The sequence below is a fragment of the Mytilus californianus genome, unplaced genomic scaffold (assembly GCF_021869535.1).
Source record: "Mytilus californianus isolate M0D057914Y unplaced genomic scaffold, xbMytCali1.0.p SCAF_3, whole genome shotgun sequence".
Taxonomy (NCBI): Eukaryota; Metazoa; Mollusca; class Bivalvia; order Mytilida; family Mytilidae; genus Mytilus; species Mytilus californianus.
This window is the reverse complement of record NW_026262679.1, coordinates 82,592,555-82,616,464: the sequence shown is the minus strand read 5'-3', so window position 1 is coordinate 82,616,464 and position 23,910 is coordinate 82,592,555. Positions and strand designations below refer to the sequence as shown.

The 23,910-nt window shown below is 31.6% G+C and overlaps 1 protein-coding gene across 2 annotated transcripts in view; it reads left to right on the top strand.

The window, feature by feature from the left end:
• The window catches only part of LOC127735190 (zinc finger protein basonuclin-1-like), a 47,565-nt gene extending 34,621 nt beyond the window's left edge, over positions 1-12,944 (top strand). For both annotated transcript variants that reach the window (XM_052245313.1, XM_052245312.1), the window contains one exon: positions 6,818-12,944. In XM_052245313.1, the coding sequence (XP_052101273.1) occupies positions 6,818-9,259 (2,442 nt within the window). In that variant the 3' untranslated portion in view covers positions 9,260-12,944. The remainder of the gene's footprint in view (positions 1-6,817) is intronic.
• Positions 12,945-23,910: the final 10,966 nt, after the last annotated feature.

Here is a 23,910-nt window from a genome sequence, read left to right as displayed (position 1 = left end):
AACTTTTAGAATAGGCACATTAAATTGTCGTATTGAAGTGCCTATCTATCTGTGGTAGCATCATTTGGCAGAGAGTCAGAATCACCAAAACGTTTGACGTCAATCTGAATCACACCACATGCCATCTTTTAAAACCTGTCAATGATTTTGAAGAAAATTGGATGATTTTTAGGATAGTAGTGTTTACTAAGTCACATCCTGTCTTCTGTATATACACCTACAGCTGAAAATCTGTCTAAATAATCCTTCTGTGAGCACTCAGACACAAAACAGCACTTAGAAACTAAATCATAGTCACTATTTTTCACAGTTTAAACAGAATAGTGGGTTGTATCAGTAATTGAAATAAGTAAAACCTTGATTACTCAAATAAATGCAAATTTTGCGGTTTTTATAGGTAGGGTTTTTTTTTTCTTTCTTTATTGATAATTTTCGTCTTCACCGTTCAAAAGAAAAGCTATCGAATGAAATGTAATTTTTGTATAATTCATCTTCTTCAAGTCACCAAATAGGATTCATAATTGATTGATAATGTTTTTGTTTATAATAATTAATATGTTTTAACATTTGATGAAATCGATCATTTTCTGTAAACTTTAGTGTCGACTATTTGGTTTTATCACAATGGTTTTTGTTTTTCTCTATTTAAGATACGTCATACAATATTTTCCCTTAAGTTTACAAATGGGACATCGACTGTTTTGTTCCAATAGAATAATTAACTCTATCATACAATAATGTCCCATATATTGAATTATTAAATTAAAAAGACATCATTAATTTTATGTTATTGACGTCTCTTGTGGACCATTATGTTTGTTTCTAGACATCTCTTCTTGTCAGATCTTTTTTGTTCATCTTTTATACAATATCCAGAAAACTCACTTGTGACCTGGATTATGATGTGGTATAATGATGTATCATGGGATACAGTTTTGACCAGAAACAGGATGATTCTAAAGAACATGTCAATGTAAATATTGGAAATATGTACATTTTATTTACATCAAATATTGTCATGGAATGTTATTTTTGTGAGTGTTGTTTGTCTAAGATATGTTAAGTTCTTCACAAACTTGGTCAAGCAATTGAAAACTCTGAAAAAAATGTCACAAATAAAGAAGATAACTGGAAATTCATGATTTTTTTTTCATTGTGGCAATTTCTGTTGATGAACTATTGAAGGCTTCTTTGTTTCAGTCTAAATTCTTAATTTAAATTAAAGAAGATGGGGGTAATTGTGGATTCACAATTGATCCTCGGATACCAGTACTCAGGGATTTCATGGGAAAAGATTAATAATGGATTTAAATGTTTTAACAATGTCTAAATTTTCAATAGGATTGTTTGCAGACTTTAAATGGTAAAACCCAGAAATAAAAAATCCTCGAAAATACATTTTTTTCCTCAATCAACAAAAAGTTGGTACCCATGACAATGAATTAATGCACAGTATGTGTTTGTAGTTGGCCTATTTGACAGTATGCTGTTTTTGATTAGAGATTTCTGAAACTTCTTTGAACCATACTGAAAAGTAAGAACTTGTTTTTTGAGAGTTGATTTAACCACTAGGAAAACAATAGTGGCTTTCCCCATGGTAAATGAATTGTAGAAATCTTGTGATCTTGTTTATTTTCCTGTTCTCACACAAAAACCACATCAACTACTTGTTGTTGAGAGTTATAATTTAGTACTGATATAGCTGATTAATTATATGACAGAACTATTGAGTAGTAGTAATTTGGAAGTACTATTTTTGATAGTTTTTATGACAGACATTTCAGAGACCCTCATAATGTTATGTAATCTATGAAATGCTATAGTACTGTTTCCTTGTGCTTTTCTCGTTATTCTTAATTAACCAATGCGTCCTCATATTTCATTGTAAACAAGAAAAAACACATGACTGTCTTTTTGTCTAAAGCACATTTTGGGAAGAGGGTTAATTAGATAATTGCAGCTTAAGAATTTTTTGTCCGGAAGCATTCATCAGCACATGCTAAGAATAAATCAAGTGTCCTGCCTTAGTGAACAAATGCACAGATAATTGTCCTTGATGGTACACAGATGGGGAATAAGTGTTCCCTCTTCGGTTGATGATTACACACAAGTATCTTTGATTGTCAAGTTCTTTCTGGTAGTTGCTTCTCACGGTTTCATTCTTTTAATTTTTCTGTGTCTTCTTTTTAATTTATTACAAACAGATAGTGATTTTTTGTATTTTTGGCAAGAATTTTCCTCTCCGTAGCCTTTGATCCACATCTGTCTCGGAACTATTTATTACGAGCACAAGCTCTTTCTTCTCTGTATAATGGGAGATAATGCACATTTAATTGATAAAATATAAGTAAAGTTCACTTTTACATCAAGTTTTAACAGAAGTGATTTTATGTTTTTGTCTTTCAACATGAAGGACGGTCTTGTATTTTATGTTGAAGTAGAAACCATTTTACAAGCAGTCTTTTCTTTCTTTTGCTTAAAGTACATGCAGGTGTCATGAAATATCTCGTTTGAATTTTTTGTGTTCAGAAAATATTCCAATGTTTTCGTACACCCACATAGCTAAGCTTGATCATATGGTAAGGAGTAGTTACCCTCAACATAAATTTGCAGGGGACAGGAAATTGCAAGAAGATCTCTTAGTTTAGTATATGGGTCCTTTTGTTTTATATGCTGAGGTGTCCAAAATGAAATTGAGAATGGAAATTGGGAATGCATCAACAAGACAACAACCCGACCAAAGAGCAGAAAACAGCCCAATGCATATGGAAGGGATAAATTTTTAACATTTAGAAAAAAAATTGTAGATAGATTTTGATTAAATTGATATGCATTTTGTTTTCATGTATGCACCTCAACCATAACCTCTGTTAATATCAGTTTTGCATTTGTAAAATGACAGATTTACCTTTCAAATTCAATGATTGTTATATCAAGAGAAGTTTAAGACCACCTGGATCAGTAATTTTATTTTTTAATTTAAAGATTATTTTCTTAGATAAGTAAAATAAATTTAAATTTGAATCATATTTTCAAATAATTTGCAATAAAGCATTTGGTTCAAAGTTAATAAATATGTAATTGAAAATAAATAAAACTTGGAATTCAAGGGGTAAAGAGTGTAAAACTACTGGGTTTTACTCCAACAAAGGACGTGTCTGAATCTTGTAATTCATGACATTAGGATTCTGGAAAATGAACAAAAAGTGATTATAAGATGATATTATCTGTATGGTCTCTAATTGTAGACATTCTTTCAGGTGATTTGCCATTATCTTTTTGTGATGGTTTTTGGCGAAGTGTAACACAGTAAATTGATAATAACCAAGCACATATTTACTGGGTGATAATTTAGAAAATGCAAAACATCAGAGTTTGCTTGATTTATAATCATTTCCTACAATAATTAGGTAAATTTTTGATGCATGTGCAGAAAAAAATTCAAGCAAAAGCGTCCCGTTTACATGTGTTGTTTATTGATTCCTAATCATAAAACCAAATATTTTGTGGTGCTTTTATTATGAAAATGTGACGTTAGATATTAAAAAAATGAGATATTTGGAGGTCTCTTATTATTCTGAAATATATGTTTCTTTATAACACAATGTTCATTACGGTTTATAGGGGATTAAATTTAGTGCATTTACAAGTGAAATCTTTCATTAATTTGTTAAGAAGTATCACCTTGCCTGACATAAAAGATCTGTTTAGCTTTTATGCCTTTCATCCATCATTTACAGATGACTTACAGAAAGCATATTGACTGTTTTTATCAATGGAAAAAATAATGAGCCTCACAAAATTTTAGTATGTGCATTATTCAGAAGTAATGAATAACAAATTGAAAGTTAGTCATTGATGGTCTGTACTCTCATAGCCTTGGTTTGTGTCCTAGGAGATGGAAAAAAACAAAAGGGTTAAGGATGTAGTCATGTCAGGTTTAGGGATTTTTGTCAGATGTTCGGACTCCTTGGATTTTTTCCTACGATACAGGGTAAAATATTTTGCCCCATGTCATCAACTTTTCTTTTCATATAAGACATTAATAGCTCATAAAAGGTCATTTTCCAAAATTAAAGCAGATTCTATATTTCTTTTCTTTAGATTTGAGACCCAAATAATGCCAATGCTAAATATAAGGTAAAAGTCTTGAGTCAGCCATTTCCCGCCATTTTAAAAAATTAAATATCTTTAAAAGGAGTTTCATAACCTATCAATATTTTAAGCTTATTTTGTTCCTTACTAATGCTCTTCTAATTTATAGATTCAATTTTAAATTCTGGATTTTTTTAATTTCACCTGACTATATTCTTAATTTCAATGATCAGGTGTGATTAATGTGTAGGTCCATCTAACTTAAATTTGCAGTTAACAAATTATAGAACCGAACACAAATTAGTTAATTTTAAAGTAAAATTAACTCATTTAATTAGATCAGAGCCAACTCTGAAAAATTTCTGCATGTCAATCAAAGAAATAATTTATTTGATCTTAAGAAACAAAAAAAAGAGGGAATGATTTGATTTGATTTTGAAAGCAGACTGCCAATAGTCATGACATTCTGACGACCAACTGTGGTATTCCTTAATCATTGGATTGTCCCATGTGAGACAAGGGTAGCATGACTTCATGTAAAATTGATTAGAAAAAAAACACCCTGTAATCAATTTCTCCCATAGACACATCAAACAGTAATTTTCTGTTACAAGAAATGTCTAAGTTTCTTGAACTTAGATACTGTATTTTAAATGAGAGTTTTATTTAGTTTTCTATGACAAGGATGATGATGATAAGGGCCATTATTTTGCCAATATATTTGCAAAAAAAAAAAAATTCTTCAAACCATTGAAAATTATGTTGATTTATTCATAAAGGAATAGGATTGTAGAGTCAACTCTAATGTCATAAGTATGTCAATATCGACGAAAAAAAACAAACTAAATTTGCCATTTTTTACATAATTTTGCTAAATCAACAGCCTTACCTAAAAATATATTTTACTCACATCAACATCTTTTGTTTCAGACATCTTGAAATGAAATACCTTTTTTTGTAAATTAAGACTGTTAGGGAAATTAATTACAAGATCTCCAAATAAGACCTAATTTGGCAGGTTTCTCACTTTTTCCTAAGTCATATATGTAAAACTGAATTCAAAAATATAAATACTTGCATCTGACAGACTTATTAAAATTGTTTAACCTTCCTCTCTGTTAATAGATACTATAAAGTAGAAATTTCCTAAAAAAGATATATTCAGGAAATATAGAAGATTGAAGTATCAATGGAAGATATTCAGAAATCCCTTTATTTCCAGTGTAAACATATTTTTCAAAGACAAGGTATAAAGTACCATAACTGTTCATATCATATGAGCTGGAACTCTAAATGATAAAAAGAAGTTTTGTCATCATTTTATTTTTAAAAAATGAATGTTATACATGTGCAATAGTTCCATTGACTGATGTTCATAAACTTTTTATGTGATATTAGAATTGATTATAATTCAGGGAAGTCTGACCATCTCCATTCGTAAGAAATTGGTATTTTTTAACATTTTAAACTATTGTTTAGGCATATTGCATTTCATGGTGTCCTGTTACATGTATAAGTAAAATTTGAATTTATCAGAAAATATATTTCTATTTTATATATGCTTTAGAATATACAGTGGGCATGTAATTTTCTGAGTTAGCCGACTAATTTCCAACTGACAAGTCTATTGTGGTCGCTGTGAGAGTTTTACTAAATAAGCCGTATAATTCTAAATTGATACCAAACACTGCAGACATTTATGGTTATTCCCGTGTACCCATGTCATGTTCAGCAGAATTAATTCATTGTCAATTGCAATGCAATAAAACTCTAGACTGTCCTCGGTGGAGCAACTCACTTGATCTGTTGAATAAAATATTAACGAATGTCAGCATGTTTGGAATAAACTGGACACCTCTCGTCTTAATCGCTGGATTGGGAAATGACATTTTATGACGAAAATACGCCATCAAGGTGTCAGAAATTAGTTTACCAATATTATGAGGATACATTAAATAATATTTGCATCGTCGTGTGGGACATCATTTTATTTGACAAGAAAAAATTGCTGTAATTTGATTGTTTCTTTCATGATCGTTGAATGATTTAACTTTATGGTCCAGTTGGGAGAATTTGTATTATAGTAACGATAATAAGTAGTCTAAATAAGCAAATGCCATCACGTAACATTATAACACGATTACTACTGGGACTAGAACTGATAAATAGGAGACTCTATGTGGATAGGTCATCGTAAATTACAGTGTTCAACGAAAAAAACATTATAAGCAATAAAAAGATATAGTTTTCTGTCCTTCATGCTATTTTGTTAATAGATACTTATATTATGTTTAATGATGAATCAGCTTACAAATAAAATGATCAGCTTACATATAGAATGTATGTCTAAAGGTTTTCAATTGTTTTCTAAATTATAAGGTTATTTGTTCTTAGGTTTCTTTTGAACCCATCAATTACTGGTCTACAATTCTACAAAAGTTGAACTACTGGACTTCATATTTTATACATTAGTGGTACTATATCGTATAAATACAAATTTCGACTTTTTAACCATCGGTGAATAAGGTAATACATTATTAATAAATGATTTGAATTAACCAAAATAAAAAAATTTTAAAAATTAAAAATCAAAATGAAAAGGATTAACCATAAATGTGTAGAGCGTTTTTATAAGCATTCACTTGACATAAAAATGATAGTATATGTTTAATGCAGACTAATTAAATAGCACTATTTTAAACCATTTTTATCTCTTTTTCAGGATACTAACGGGAAAGTCCTAGATAAATGGTCCATTGCCTCCCGAGAAGAGGAACACATTATGTTGCAGCAGTTTTTGCGATTTGGAGAAACAAAATCTATAGCACAAGAAATTATTCTTCAAGACACAAAGGAACAACAAGATTTATTTAAGATGCAATCAACCAGAGCTGAATCTGAAATCAAGAAATTCATCGAAAGAAGCAACCACTCAGTTCATAACTACATGAGAGGTCTTGAGCCTCGTCATCTGTTTGGTAATCGGCTTCCGTTTGTGCCAATAGGAAGCCGTCTAATGACTCCTCCATCACTTTTAAACTTTTCTCCACCTTTGAGTAATGATGTCAGAAGTCATGTGACCTCCGGAGTACCATCATCAAGTCCTGTTACGTCATCACCATTAGGCAGACTACAGACCATGCAGCCATTTGATTACCACAGGGAACAAAGTAGTCCTGCAATGAGCCCAGGCATACCTGAAAAACATAATCCGGAATCATATTCAAGTGATAGTCCTAAAAATATGAGTTTGACACCTACATCATCGAAATCAGATACACCACCATACACACCTCAAATCTCAGAGAGCGACGGCACACCAGTCAAATCATCAGCTCTGATGTCATTGCCCATCATGCAACCAGGAGATCTGGGTAGTAGCAGAGCTCTTGACTTTTCTTCACCGAGGGATCATGGGAACAGTTTAATGTATGATGACCACAATGCCAAACATTTAAGAAAATCACACAATCCAGTCAAAAGACAATGGACTCCATCAGCTAGCTTTGGTACTTCTTTCATAGGACCTAATGGGAAAAAGCGGGTATTGTGTACAGCGTGTAATAAGACTTTCTGTGATAAAGGTGCACTAAAAATCCACTACAGTGCAGTTCATTTGAAGGAAATGCATAAATGTAGCGTTGATGGATGTAACATGATGTTTAGTTCCAGGAGGAGTCGTAACAGACACAGTGCTAATCCTAATCCTAAGTTACATATGCCACAAAAAAGAGTCAAGTTACCTGAAGGGGCCAGTATTATTGATGAAGACTCTTGTATGTCACCAAATATGGTAGCAAGTCCACCAAGTATGGTTGGGTTGCCTACAAGCTTGTCAGATCCAAGTATTGTTTCACAGTTCGACACACATGAGCTTGCTCGTGCTAATCATGCACTGTTCTATTCTGCTTTAAATGCACAGATGTCTGTGTTTCCATCACCAGAGAAAAGATACCGATTGGATGATGATATGCCCAAAGACCTCAGTCTTGTTGACAGGAAAGATTCAGACCTCAAGTCAGAACGTGATGACTCCCCTCACCACCGATCAAATCGTCGTAAAAATATGGTACCGACTCGTCTAACACAGCCTTCTAGTATGCCTGATATGAGTGATGATAATTCTGAAGATGAACATGTGAAAGAGGACGGAAAAGAAGACATGAATGATGAACAATACCTTAGCCTTCATCAAAGATATCAGATGGATAATGATAGCTTAGCCGAAAAACATTATTTGAAGCGTAAATTAGTCGTGGATACCAGTGATGATAATGACATTGAATTGGGTGAAATAAGGCGAGATTACAGAAGTCATGAACTACCTAACGGACATGCACAGAAGGAGTATCCAAAAATAGCTTCCCTTTTGTCAAAATCCTGCAATGATGAGGTTATTGATTACTCTAAAAAGGTTCCCTTAAATCAAGACGAGGATTCACTTTCAAGTGACCATAGTGCTTTGTCTGAATCTAAGTCATCTTTTACAAATATGGAAACTGGGCAAAAAATATCCTCTTCTGATGATTCTGTTGGAGAATTACCTTTCAGTAAGGAAAATCCAGAAAGATGTGTCATGTGTAATGAAAATTTTCTAAGTATGGAAGATGTACGCTCTCATCTTCAAAACTTGCATTTCAAATCTATGCATTTCTGTTCTGTAAATGGGTGCAATGCATTTTTTAAATCTAAACGAAATCAGGAGAGGCACAGTGCTGACTGTGAAAAGTTACGACAAAGCTTACTGGATAATGACAATGACCAGTCAGAGGAACGTGAAGAATTGAATATTGAAAAAATGGAGAGTTCTGTTGACAAATATGCCAAAACAAATGGGAACAAACATGGAGATAGTTCTGATGGGGATGACGAAGATTCAGAAGATGAAATTGACAAGAAAAATGAAAACAACAACTTTGACAATGAAACTGAAAAAGATGAAATTGCCATCCATAAAAATGGTATAAATGTCCATTGTCATGTCTGTCAATCAAAATTCAAGGATAATTTAGCTTTGAAAGAACATTTTGAAATCAATCATCCAAAAGAAATGTTTCACTGTACAATAAAAGGATGTGAAAAGATTTTCTCAACCCGCAAAAGTCGAAATCGTCACAGTCAGAATGGTAACCTACATCATCATCTTCCAGAAACAAAAAGCTGAAATATATTAGAAAAGTGCTGAACAATAATATATGCAATTAAACTTGGATATATGCTGTCAATATGCAAATGTTAAATGTTTAAGAATTATTTAATTTCCTTAATTTATAACAAAAAGATACAAGTTGTTTATATTGTGAAGTATAATAGTACAAAGATCAAATAGTCTGTTTTTTATGGGGATTTTTTTATTTCTTTTTTAAGATTTATTCTTTCAAACACAAAATTTGATTTGTTTCTTTATAACTTCACTGGTCAAAGGGAGCTAACTCTATTCAGACCTTTCCCACAATTGCCAAATATTTATGCACTATTTGTATAATATTAATCTATGCATTTTAATTGTTGTGTTTTGTTGTTATACCATAGCATACTGTGGTAGTTAATCAGATCTCCAGAGCAGTGTACATTTCTTGTCTTTATTGTTTCATTTTGTTGCATATAATGTTTGATTTTCTTGTTTCATTTTTTCATATTTGATAGATATGCGAAATATCTATAATGGTCAAGCAAAATACAAAAATAGCTAAACTTTGAAAACTTATTTGAACATCAAAGTGAATGTTGATATTACCTTTAATATTCAAATTACTGGAGAGACCAAATAGTTCTTTATGTAAAGATCAGAGCTAAATATACAAAATGCAATCTACCTTTTATTGTTTTGTTTCAGTTTAGATTTCCGTCCACAACTATTATTTTGTTTGTTGTCAGTTTATTTTGACAACGAAAATTTCTTTTATGATCCAGGAGATTAATTTTAAATTATATAATTGGTAAAGATGAATAATTTGTTAATATCTGTGTTATATGTCAATGGTTTCACTTCATGTCTTCTGCATTCATTTTTGTTTACTTTTTCCTTTATTAAGTATAATTTGAAGAAGGATGTATATCCTCAAATTGAAAAAAAAAAAAATTCAAATCTATGCAGGTTTTAAGAAATCATTATTAATTAAATACAATTATTTAGAATAAATATTAAATCCTGCATGGTTGTTTTGTATTGTTTCATGTGTTGTGATACATATTTTAGCTCAGGAAGTTTTTTTTTAAGTTGTGAGTAGATTTTTGTTTTGCTATTAGAGGTTATAAAATTGGTTTTATGACAATCCCTTTTTTCTAGTCAAATAATTTTTCAGACTATTAAATGTCTTGTAATTATGTTATAGCAACGGTTGAATTATTCAAAGGTATTAAGACACATATATATTATTTATGTTACATTTCATGATTTTATTTGTATCATTCATACACATGCATATTTATTTATCAGTATTCTATGCATGCTTTCATCATGTTCATAATTGCATTACATCAAAAAATAATTCATGTTTGTGTTATAATGTTTAGACAGAGACCTAACAAACTACATGTATATCTAAAAATAGTTTTTCTATTTTTTTCTAGTGCTCTCTGAACAAAAAAATTTACAGCATCACAAATGTTAACAACTTTTTCTTCTTTATTTGTGTAAGTGTATTTCTAAATCCATATTTTTCCCCTTCAATATAACCAAAAAATAAGGAAATTTTCTGAATTGTGGATGAACTCTATATTTTTCATTTTTTCCACATAGTCTTTTCTAGTATAGTAGTATTCATTAGTAATAGTTATTTTCATGAGAGCTTGATACATGACATTGTAATAGTATTTTATTTGACAATTTAAAAAACAAATTTAATACTTTTCAAGTTAACAGATGCCAATGATGTATACAACATTTTATTTAGTTTCTGGCTTCCTAATAATGCAGTAATAATTAAGTATGAAAAGAAAACAAGTTCTACTGATAAGTCACAGTATACTTGTTACAATTATTCATGTTGTTGGGCTACTGTCTCATTGACATATATCCCGCATCTCCTTCTATTCCTATACGTTTCTTGAATTATTTAATTATTTTTTCAGTTTTAGTTGCAATAAAAAAAATTAAAGTATTTTTTTCTAATTACTATACAAATAATTGACATTATACAATGAGGAAATTAATTGTTAGTATATCATCTACTAACAATCTATCAACTTAGCTTGTGTTCTTTTCATATTAAATTATGATTATATTTCATCCATGCATTTGTAAATAAGCTTTTGATGTTGAAATAGTCAAATCTAAAAATTAGACAGGCATTCTATGGTCAAAGAGGAGATAACTCTTTTGAAACAAAACCTTAGTAATTTCCATTCTTCATCAAATTCACAATTGGTTTTTCATTTTTTGTCTATTTATACTTTAAGAATTGACCAACTGGTACCTGAACTTATAATTACAACATTCTTTAAAGTTTTATTCGATGGAATTTTTTAAAAAAAGGTTTCAAAAGAGTTTTTTTTTTCTTTGCCTTCAGAAGAGGTCTGTCTAAAGTTCACTTTAAACCTATGCAAGTAAAATGTAGATATAGATAGAAATATTTTTAATCAGATTCTAGCTACTATGCTAAATATGTGTATTAAAGCAATAATTCTTTATAATATGCATGCAAAGTTTATTTATATGTTTTACAGGGATATAAATTATCAATTTATGCAGAAGATTCCCATGATGCAAATATCATTGTTTTAAGTATTATTTGTTTATATACTTGTAGACTAGTTTTTGAAAGGCAACAGAGATTGAATTTTACTTTATTTTCTTGAATTTGTTGGTACTCAATTTCAAAAAGAAAGTATAAGCTTTACAGAGTATGATTTGTAACGATCTTTGCTTTAATCATTCCAATTTTAAAAGAAAAGAATAAATTAGTGATCATTCTTTTATATGAATTTATGCAAGCAGTCATCTAAAAACACTTTGTTTCGCATGTACAGGATATATTTGTTATTAGAGAAAGTATTTTGGACTTACAAAAAAAAATAAAAATAAAAGTATTTTGACTCTAAAATGATGAACAGTAATAGCTTATCCTTCGCTATGTGTAAGGATTTTGTTAATGAAGAAAAACACCACATCCCAGCTTTTTCTTAAATTTCATTCTCTGTTGTCAATTTTTCAATGATTTAATAACATTAAACATTAAATCCTGCCAGTCAAGTTGCCAAATTGTTGATAATTTTTTTTGTAATTTAGTGTACAAAGTACTTACCTGTGATATTCCGTTTTATTTTCTATGCCAAAAACTTAGATACAGTTAGTCAACATCGAACATGCAAACAATCTTAGTTTTAGTTCACATTTATACCAATACAATGTACTTTCAAAGACATTTTATGGATCTTGGATCCATTGGCCGTAATTTTTTTTTAGTCTCTCATGTAAGAAGCATATGTCAATCAAAAGTAAAATTTTTATACATAATTTTTATTCAGTACCACATTTTTTGTCCATTTTGCTTTTTGAATATTAATAGTACATGTAGTACACCTATTATTTAACTATAAAATATCGATAATACATGTTTATATCATTTATTGTTATTTCACATCTAAGCTTCACAATGCACTTTTAATGAACAAAGCATAATAATATCGGAAATGGCAGTCTCAAATTCTCAATTTATTTGATGAAATGCAATTGTGTACTAAATGTATCAGTGTTTAGAGGCTATTTTAGTAGCCATTCACTCAAGCATCTAGTCAATGTCTTAGTTTTCATTGGTTGTTGAATATTTTTAAATTTATTATTTATTATACTGAAGACCAGTTTTGTATCAGTATTAGCATAGAATAAAGTTCTTTTGTAGCAGAAATGTTGTTTGATTTTATGCCAATATTTGAAAAAAATATATAGTTTTTGAGTGATGTAATTTGATATGGAGTTATTTCCCTTGGTAGTCATGGTGAAGAGCAAACTGATTGATTTTATTCTATGATTGTTTGATTATATGCCAATATTTGAAATAATAGATAGTTTTTGAGTGATGTAATTTGAATGGGAGTCATTTCCCTTGGTAGTCGTGGTGGCGGGCAAACTGGTTGATTTTATTCTATGACTTACCTAATTTAAACACGGTATAAGCATATATAATAAAAAAAAAAACTCATTGCTAGATAGTAGTGATGAGCTATACAAGGCTTAAACAAATTAAACTTATTTAGAAAACAAATGTTTTAAGTTTAGCAGTCAGTTAAACAAGACAAAATATTTACAAAGGAATTTGTGCAAATTGTCCTCAAATATGACAGCAAAGGGAAATCAGTTGAGCATCCTCAAACTATCTATTACACCCTTTGGGTCTTCCTTTGTTTGCATTTTCAAATGAGACGTCAACTGTATTTTCAGCCCTCTTTGCAGCCTGTTAAATATTTGTGGTATAGAAATTATTGTCACCTGGATTTCTCCTGTTAGGCAATAAAACACATGCTGAGGGGCCATCTATTTGGCTGTGTAGGATGTATAAACATGCAGCCCCTTCTGGTTGGCATGGGAATGTTTGATATGATGTCTAATGTAGGGAGAATGCCAAGCTCTCTGCATGTAAAGAACCCTGTCAACTTGTCGAGTGGTTATAATAGGTGCCATGTTGCAAGGTAACATTCTGCCCTTATCCAATATACCTCATTTTTCCAGTGACAGTTGAATTTTTCTTTTCATCCCAGTGGCCTCCCTTGGCAGCATATATATTATACTTTAAAAAGATACCAGGAATATACAAAATTATTTGACTTGACAACAAACCATACAAACCACCAATACCCAACTCCTCTGAAAAATAAACATACTAACAACACATGGTCCAGATAGCCTGACTTATCATAGGCTCAAACTGTAGTGGAGTTAAACCAGTTTTATGTATTTACATTTGTCCACCAGAGTTCAAATCAAGTTTGTCACTTATATGATATAAAATTGAGAATGGAAACAAGAGAGTCCAAAGAGCAGAAAACAGCCCAAAGCCACCAATGGGTCTTCAACACAGCGAGAAAATCCCACACCTGGAGGTGGGCTTCAGCTGGCCCCTAGACAATAATGTATACTAGTTCAGCGAAAATGGATGTCACACTAAACTCTGAAAAACATATAAATGAACCAAAATTAAAATACATACAAGACTTACAAAGGCCAGAGGATTCTGGCTTATGACAGGTGCAAACATGTGGTGTGGTTAAACATGTTTTGTGAGATCTCAACCCTCAAAATTGATAGTCTATGATAGTCTATCAACCAACAATTTTTGTTTTGACTGAAATAAGGCATATATAATTGTAAACTTTAAGAACATCGTAAGTGATTGTCCTCATGCAGTCATGCCCTTATGCTTTTTGTCCTGTTTAAGGAAATTGCTATCGATGCAATATGTATGTCATATTTGTTTTTTTATGCCCCAGCCGTACGTCCCATTATTAGTTTCCATTCTCTAACTTTAGTTTGCCTCAACCAAATGTTATGAAACTTATACACAATGCTTATTACCACAATACACAAACCAAGTTTGAATTTTGGTGGCGTCACTTTTACAGTTCTAGAGTTATGCCCATTTACAAATGGAAAAATTGCTGAATGTTTCGTTTCCGTTCTCTAACTTAAGTTTGCTTCAACTAAATGTTATAAAACGTATACACAATGCTTATTACCACAAAACTCAGAACAAGTACAAATTTGGGTAGCGTCACTTTAACAGTTCTTGAGTTATGTCCCTTTATTACATTATATGCAAGGGGCATCATCTGTGTCCCATGGACACATTCCCCATTTATTGTTCATTGTTTTGTACATATATCAAGCCACTAGTTTTCTTGTTTGAATTGTTTTACATTTGTCATTTGGGGCTTTTTATAGCTGACAATGCAGAATGGGTTTTGCTCATTGATGAAGGCCGTATGGTGTTCTATTTTTGTTAATTTCTATGTCATTTGGTCTCTGGTGGAGAGTTGTCTCATTGGCAATCATACACATCTTATCTTTATACAAACCTCCAGTTTTGCCTAAATAGACCATGTATCATAGAAGTTCAACAATACAACACAACAAGAAAAAAACCTGCAGTCCAGCTACCAACAACATTGGACTTGTTCTGGTTTTGAAATACTTGTCAATGGATGTAAAGGTAATAACAATCAATCAATATTAAGTATGAAATTGTGCAATGCATAATTTACATTATATGAGTTAGGTTTGCACTATTGTTGAAACTTTCTGTGAAGTTTCAAGCATCGGAAAACAGTGGAGGAGCTGATTACACGAATTTGTAGCCTTTGGACATTTTTACAGACTATTGTTGAAGTTGTGCACCTACCATAATGGAGATGTTGAGAATAAAAAAAATGTCCCCCATTGTTTTACTTTTTAAATTTCTGGATATTCAATGATCATAAAAGACAACCCATGCCGTATAGTCTGCCATAAAAGGCCCCGACATGAAAAATATGAAACAAATCAATTGAGAAACTAATGGCCTGATTTATAACATATTTTTTTTAAGGAAAACAAATATGACAGACATGAACCGACAACAACCACTGAACTACGGGCTCCTGACTTGGGACAGGTACATAAAGAATATGGCGGGGTTAAACATGTTTGTGAGCGCTCAACCCTCCCCCTAATCTGGGACAGTGGTGTTACAGCACAACATAAGAACAAACTATAAAAATCAGTTGAAAATGGCTTAACTCATCATATCTTTACAAAACAGAAAAACATCTAACACTTTACTCAGTCAAAGATATTCTCCACTGAAACCACTCTCAAGCTTGACGTGCCTGAATGTCGTGCGGTCATGTCTTTATGCTTTTTTCCCTGTTAATGGAAGTTTCTATCGATGACACATTGTTGGTGTTTTTAATAATTTTTCTATATCTAGGGCGATTTAGAGGCTTATATCTCAAAAACTAAAGCAGTAAGAGGAAATCTGACACAATTTAAAATGGTCAGCAGGTCAAGGTCTATCTTCTGCTGATTTTTTGGAAAATCGGACAACCCATGTTGGAGTTATTGCCCCTGAAATGTAAATAATTTTTACAAGTTTTGGGGGTTATTATCTTGAAAACTATAAAAGATAGAGAGAAATTTTAAACAGTATAAATGACCAGAACAATAATACTTACAGATAAGTCAACTTCAAAGAAAATGTCAAATGACCTCTTATAGGAATCATTGTCATTAAATGAGGCCTTGATATTTACCCTTTTTGCATTTTTTTAGGAAACCAAAGTTGAAAGAATCTTTCGAGAGTAAAAATTGTTCAACAAAATATGTTCTACAAGTAAGAATTGTCACTATGATTGACCCCTAATAGGAGTTATTGCCCTTGAAAGACTAGTTTTACTCATTTTTGCGATTTTGCAGAAACCATAATGGATAGTGTAAAATTATAAAAGAATAAGTATAAAAATTAAATTAGATCAACAAATAATTCAAATGGCAAAACTTGTCAACTGACTCCTTTTAGGAGTTATTGCCCCTGAATGGCAATTTTACCCCATTTTTGCAGAAACGAAGATAGATAGAGCAACAACATTAGCAAAAATGTTCAGCAAAATAAGATCTATGAATAAGTCCATACGTTTGAAATCTTTCATTGATCCCTAAGAGGAGTCATTGCCCTTGAAAGATGATTTTTTTCCCCAATATTTCCAGAGGTTGCACAGACTATAACAGAAAGAGAGAAACAGTCAAACAGTCAAAATGTTCAGCACAATAAGATCAACAAATCAGTCGTCATCATGGCCAGAATTGTCAAACGTCTTTATATCATCCCCCCCTTGAATGATGATACTTATCCATTTTTTGCATTATTTCAGACTATAGGAGTTAGAGAGAACACATTTTTTTTTTAAATCGGCAAAATAGTCAATATGACCAAATTGTCACACTATTATTTCATTTCATCCTAAAAACTTTAATAACTAGGTATTATCTATAAATAGTAAAAATTTTCATCAATACAAGACCTTCAAAAATGCCACTAAATAAAATCTACAAATAGGTAAACATATTACAATAAAAGTTAAAAGTGAACATCAAAATGGTAAATTTATGTTTTACCTGGTCAGCGATTCAGGCTCTTGGTAGCCTCTTGTTCATATTCAAGTAATCTGCACGTTCATTCATAAAAGTTCTCTTGCAGCTATTGTTAAATGTTATGAACTCTGTTCAGGTCTAGCATGAAAAAAAATGCTGCAATTTCGTTCTTACATAAAAAAAAAAAGTTCTGTTAAAATACAAAAGAAAAAAACAACCGATTGGGCTAAAGGAAATATGGTTAGAAAAATCCCGCTGACTACTATAACACTGTTAATGTAGTAGTCTCAGTTTCCAGTAAAACTTTATTAACTTTTTAAACTTAACAAAGTGGTGAATTAGACATAAATTGACAAATTCTTGAGATTAGTCAAAGACTGTTTTGATAATTCCAGCGCATGCCTTGGATCATTTGCGATAGATACATTATGTTTGAAATTAGATGCAAATACAAACACTTTTGATTGTGCAAATCTAATATTCGAAAATATCTAAAACAGCTGTGCTTCAAGGAAATTATTTCGTACGCTTCCTAACATGCGGGATTGTCACCTAATATCCATATCGCCGTAATTGGTAACTGGTATATATATATGTATAGCAGATAATGAAAATAATGACGTTAAATTCGGATTCAATCTATACTAGAATCAATTATTGAAAATGAATGTCACTTAGACTTCTTTATATGTTGGACAAGATCACAACGAATTAAGTGAGTATAAATTTTAAAGTAATTCCAATCGCATGAAAAAGGGATTTGTCTGTGTGTAATGATACTGATTTCAAAATAACTGACATTAAAACAGAGGGTAACGTCCAGTGGCTAATATTTAAGCATATTCCGGCCAAAAACAAATCATCAAATGATACAAGTAATATTACGTAAAAAGGATAACCGAAATTACCAACAAGATTGGACAGCAAACAGACCACACCGAATGGCCAATGTAATTAACAATCTAACAGAGAAAACTATAAAAAAAAAAAAAAGATCCCTGTGTAAAACATTCAATGCAGTAGCTTTTTTTCTGCAAAAAGTCTAAAATAGCCAAAGCCATTTAACATTTTTGAGAAATCTCCAAACTTACATGCTAACCATAGGGCCGAAAAGATAATGCACTAGCAAAAATTTGAACTATAATGTTTTCAGAAGATGTTCAATATTTATAAAACTAAAAGGATTTAATTTATCTATCTTCAGAAATATACCAAACATCTTGGACCGTACATCCAAGAAACACCAAGAATGATTATCGAGTAATAACTATAACAGGTGCAATGTTGGAACATGCACTTTTTAACACCATTTTAAGTTTACTTCTGGACGGATTTCTTCAGAAACATAACATTAAACATGTTGTGATGTTACACTATTGTTTCAGGTAGGGTGAAGGTTGGCGCCTATTAAAACATTTAAACCCGCTGCATTTGTTTGCACCTGTCCGAAGTCAGGAACCTGATGTTCAGTGGTTGTCGTTTGTTGATGTGGTACAAAAGTGTTTCTCGTTTCTCGTTTTTTATTTAGATTAGACCGTTGGTTTTCCTGTTTGAATGGTTTTACACTAGTCATTTCTGGGGCCCTTTATAGCTTGCTGTTCGGTGTGAGCCAAGGCTCCGTGTTGAAGGCCGTACTTTGACCTATATATAATGGTTAACTTTTAAATATTGTGACTTGGATGGAGAGTTGTCTTATTGGCACTCATACCACATCTTCTTATATCTATATATGATAGTCAAGTTGGATTAAAGTGGAAAGCCAGAACTGAAAATCATATGTTCATTCTTAAAATGTCTTATTGATATATATATATATATTGTAATTCAAAAGAATGAAAACTTTTTGTCCGTTACGTTGACTTTCTGAAGACCTTTGATACTGTTTTGCACATAGGAATCAAGATTAAACGATTGGATATTGGAGCTGGGTTTTATTTCTATAAAATTGTTAAAAATATGTATGAAAATGGTGATAGAAGTCGCAAGATACCGGTGTTACTTCGACTTATTCTAAAACATGTCTCAATAGTAATATAAAATACTTACTGCTAACATACGATATATCGATATATATCAAAAGAAAGCATATTTAATTCTCTTTAAAATATTGCAAGCATTATGCAGTGCGATGATAAGGTTATTAGAAATAAAAGTCCAAAGATCGTAAAATTGTAATGTGTGTCCTGTCCCGCGTTACATTTTGAACGATGCTGTTCGACATAAAACTATAGAATAGTGGATTCTTATTTTTTCGCGAAATCGCTCCATTCTTCCTTCCGTTCATGAACGTAATAAACCTTTTTAACCGTTGTATCCGTGTTTCCTTCAAAGGCGGTTGAAGTCGAAAAAAATGGGAATCATATGACGCATGAGGTATGTCCCGTATCGATTAATTTTGCAAATTTAACGATATATCAGGTTTAAAGGTAAAAATGCTATAAAAAAATTATCATAAGTGTGATGTTTTTTATACCAAAAAAAATGTACATTTCTTGTACCTTTTCTCACTTTGAAAATTAAAACGAAATTCGTGTTCCGTTATTTGTATGAAATATATACTGATGTTCAAAGAATTAGCCCCTTAACACAAGATACACGTTGCTGTGTTACATGTGTATTCTCAGTGCCAGAAAACTCGTATTCAACAAGGTTAATAAAGGTTAATAATTCAAAAAATGTGTTACCCGAAGATTTTTTTAAAAGTACTTACACATAGCTTACTATATATGGGTTAGGTTTTGCTCGTTGTTGATGGACGCATTGTGTTCGATAATTGTTCGTTTCTTTCTACTTTGGCATATCTCATTTCTTATGAGTAAGTATTGCCAACATAAATATTTTGTTCTTTAAAATCTGCGCAAATGTTCAGCGGAAACGTCATTATGCACAATGAAAATGACCAAATTGTGAGCAAACAGATTTCTATTTATATATCTATAGGAAAAAATTTTAGAAAACAAATGAATATTTATTTGGTATTTGTTTTCCTAATTTAACGAAAGTTGATCTCCGGTATGTTATTTTATCCAGAGGCAAGACACATCGAAAAATAAAGGGATACATAGTAAAACCATACACTCGGACTTCTTTTAAACTGAGTTTTACTGTGCGTATTGCACATGTGTTTGTTTACTATACATTGGCTAGAGGTTTAGGGGGAGGGTTGAGATATCACAAAACATGTGACCCCGCCACATTTTTTCGCCTGTCCCAAGTCAGGAACCTCTGGTCGTTGTTAGTCTTGTATGTTTTATTAATTTCGGTTCCAGGGAGGGCAGCTGAAGCCCGCCTTTGGGTGCGGGATTTTCTCGCTGTGTTGAAGACCCATTGGTGGCCTTTTGCTGTTTTCTGCTCTTTGGTCGGGTTGTCTCTTTGACACATTCCCCGTTTCCATTCTCATTTTATTTTTACTACTATTAAGACAATTTTTAGGCATTTTAGATAGATAACGTTCAGTCATTGTTGTCAGTAGGGCTACATATATGGAATTGGCCGTCGATTTGGAATCGTATTTCTTTATGAGTTCAGATTTGGAAGTCCGTTTGAGTTTTACATATATATGGATAGTTGTCTTATTTGCGACCATATCATATCTATTAATTTTTATTCTTCTTCTCTGGTAGTGTCCAAAGTCGAAATAAAAAATTTCAGAGAGCAAAACGGAGCAAAATTTGAAAAGGCGTGAATTAATATCTGTGCATTTGTCACAGGCTGTTCACTACTTGTTTCTTATTGATATCCGTATATATATATATATATATATATATACAAGTCTAAATTGAAAACAACGTTCAAACCTATGATTGCGTTGGATAAAAACAACAATTTTTATACGTGTGCATGCAAAACAAATTTCTTGGTAGAGGGGTCTAAATACAGCACAAACAACATTTTCCAAAAGACCAAAAAGTGAAAAAGTATATTTAAACAAAACGCAATTGACAAGCAGGTCGAACAACGGATGTTCTTAAACCCTGCTGACTGCCATGGCGAGTGCCAAATAAACGGATCACAGATGTAACAAAATGGATCTTAATTTTAATCTAATACCAAATAGAAAACAAAAAACTTGCGGAATAGATGGTATACCGCAAACATGAGGTGCAAACATTTGTACACCATATCCGGATTTCGACAATTAATGTCTCTTCAGTGATGTTAGGAATCGAAAAGAATATATATATATATATATATATATAAAATTCGTCCTAAATTTAGCCAACAATGTAAGATCTGTGAATTTGGGCTAGATTTGAGACGAATTCTATATATATTATGATGTTAGCCCTGTATAACCACTAGTTTTCCTATTGAGAATGCCTGTCATAAAGTTGTCACATGTTTCGACATATATATATAAGTTCGATTGTCATCTCTTGACTTCTCCCGCTCGACAGTAAACCTTGCTGAAAAGTGACGTCCGTTTGGAGTAAAATTGATCTTTGGCTTGATAAAAGCTACTAGAATAAAGTTGAACCATGATTAAAACTTTACGTTAAGCTATTACCACCCCAACCTACCCTTTTTTCAACAGTAGCAGTGGGGATAAGTCTCTCGCTTACAATACAGATATCAGTGCAATCAAAGTGGGCAACGGTTTTATTTGACAAATTCGGGACAGACTTGACAAGTTTAAGGATGTTTACATTAATATAAATTTTTTCGGATAAAATCGTTTTTCAAAAATATTTTAACGAAATTTAACAACGTTTCATGTAAAGTTTATCAAAAGGACTTTTTGTTAATTGTACCTTTTCGCATGGACTGCCTCATATCATTTTCAAAGTGAAAAAAAGCAAGATAAAAGGAAAGTGTTTCAAAGTTACATGTATACTAATGTATATACAATGTATGTACATTGTCGGAAAATATAAGATTTATTTGTATGAGCTTTAGAAATAGGACGAAAAGCGAGGCTCGCCAAGCTTTTCTCCTGTTTCGCATGCTGTCCTTATGTCATTGTCAGCTATTGCATAATTTATTTATATTTATCAAGAAACTTTTTACTATACTCTCATATAGTAAGATACATGTACATTATATATATAAGTTCTATGATCTTTTAATAGTATAATTTTGTTACTATTTTCCTGTCTATTTGTCATTTATTGTATTGTCCTCATGTAACACATAGTTTGTGTCTGAGTGTAAATAAAGTATTGAATTGAATTGACAAGTCAAGATATATATATCGAACTCAAAATACAGTATTTAAGGTGCATCTTCTAATTTTTTTCTTTAGTCTTTACAAATTCTATAGAAATAATAAATGATAACAACCCAATATTTCTCAACCAAATAATAATGCGAGTTTTAAATGCAAAAACGTGTAGCAGAGTAGAAATATTTCTTTTAAAATACTGTTCAGTATATTCAGAGAATTAACGGGGGAAAACGTGTCCATGATATGATATACATGTATGATGCGGTATAAGTCACACATATTTGATATTATTAGGATGAAAGTCACAAATATCTTAGAAAATATTATCAAATTATACACGTAAGGAAAAAGCCCTTGGAAAATAATTTGAAATTTTATGATGATTAGTGTCATATAGGCTTTTCTCGTTTTTTATATAGATTAGACCGTTGGTTTTCCCGTTTGAATGGTTTTACACTAGTAATTTTTTGGCGGGCCCTTTATAGCTTACTGTTCGGTGTGAGCCAAGGCTCCGTGTTGAAGACCGTACTGTGACCTATAATGGTTTTCTTTTATAAATTTTTACTTGGATGGAGAGTTGTCTCATTGGCACTCATACCACATCTTCTTATATCTATTTGAATTATTTGATGAGAAACAATTTGAAAGAAAGCATTTTATCATCACAGGGATGTTAAGTTTGCTATGAATCCAGAGTATGAATCTTATTATTATTACTACAACAACGCAAGTACATGTACTTGTATTCCCTAAGTGATATAAGGATGAAAGTGTGTGTCCCCTTTCATTTGTTACACGACATCAACTAAGGATTTTTCAATAAAACCAAATATGACATTAAAATTTAAATTTTGTCTTCTTTTTATCTAGCAAATATATAGAACATTATAATTGAAAAAGGTGTAAATATTTTTAACATCTTCATATTTTTATTTATGTTTACAAGAAAGTAAGTAAAAATGTAAATTTTGTTTAAAGTCGGAACATATATACACTATAACAGATAAAATATAAGCTTTGATGAGCTCTATAACCGACTATCATATAAAAACTACAACGAATGCACGTTACACGGTTACTGTACACTGAGACTACTATATAGTAGTCTCAGCTGTACACGATTGATGAACGCACGATACACGGTTAAGAATGAATGATTGATGAGCGCACGTTACACGGTTAAGAATGAATGATTGATGAGCGCACGATACACGGTTAAGGATGAATGAACGATGCACGCACGTTACACGGAAAACACACGGAATGATGAATGATGAGCGCACGATTGGTACACGCACGATACACGAACGCAAAACGCACGATACACGATGAACGCACGGAAAATGGTCAGTTTGAATTTTAGAAGGTCTGTATCTCATTCGATTAAAAATTGAAATAAATTTTCAAATATTTAGATTGAATATGGAAATAATTTAAATGTTATGGGTCATACAGCAACTGACTTCTTATGTGATATGCACCAAGGACGTATAAGCCTAATTACTATTCTTTTCGAGTAGACCCACGTACTGATCACGTGACACATTTTTTTTTCATTTTACGTCCCTGGCAGAGGTTTGTACATGGA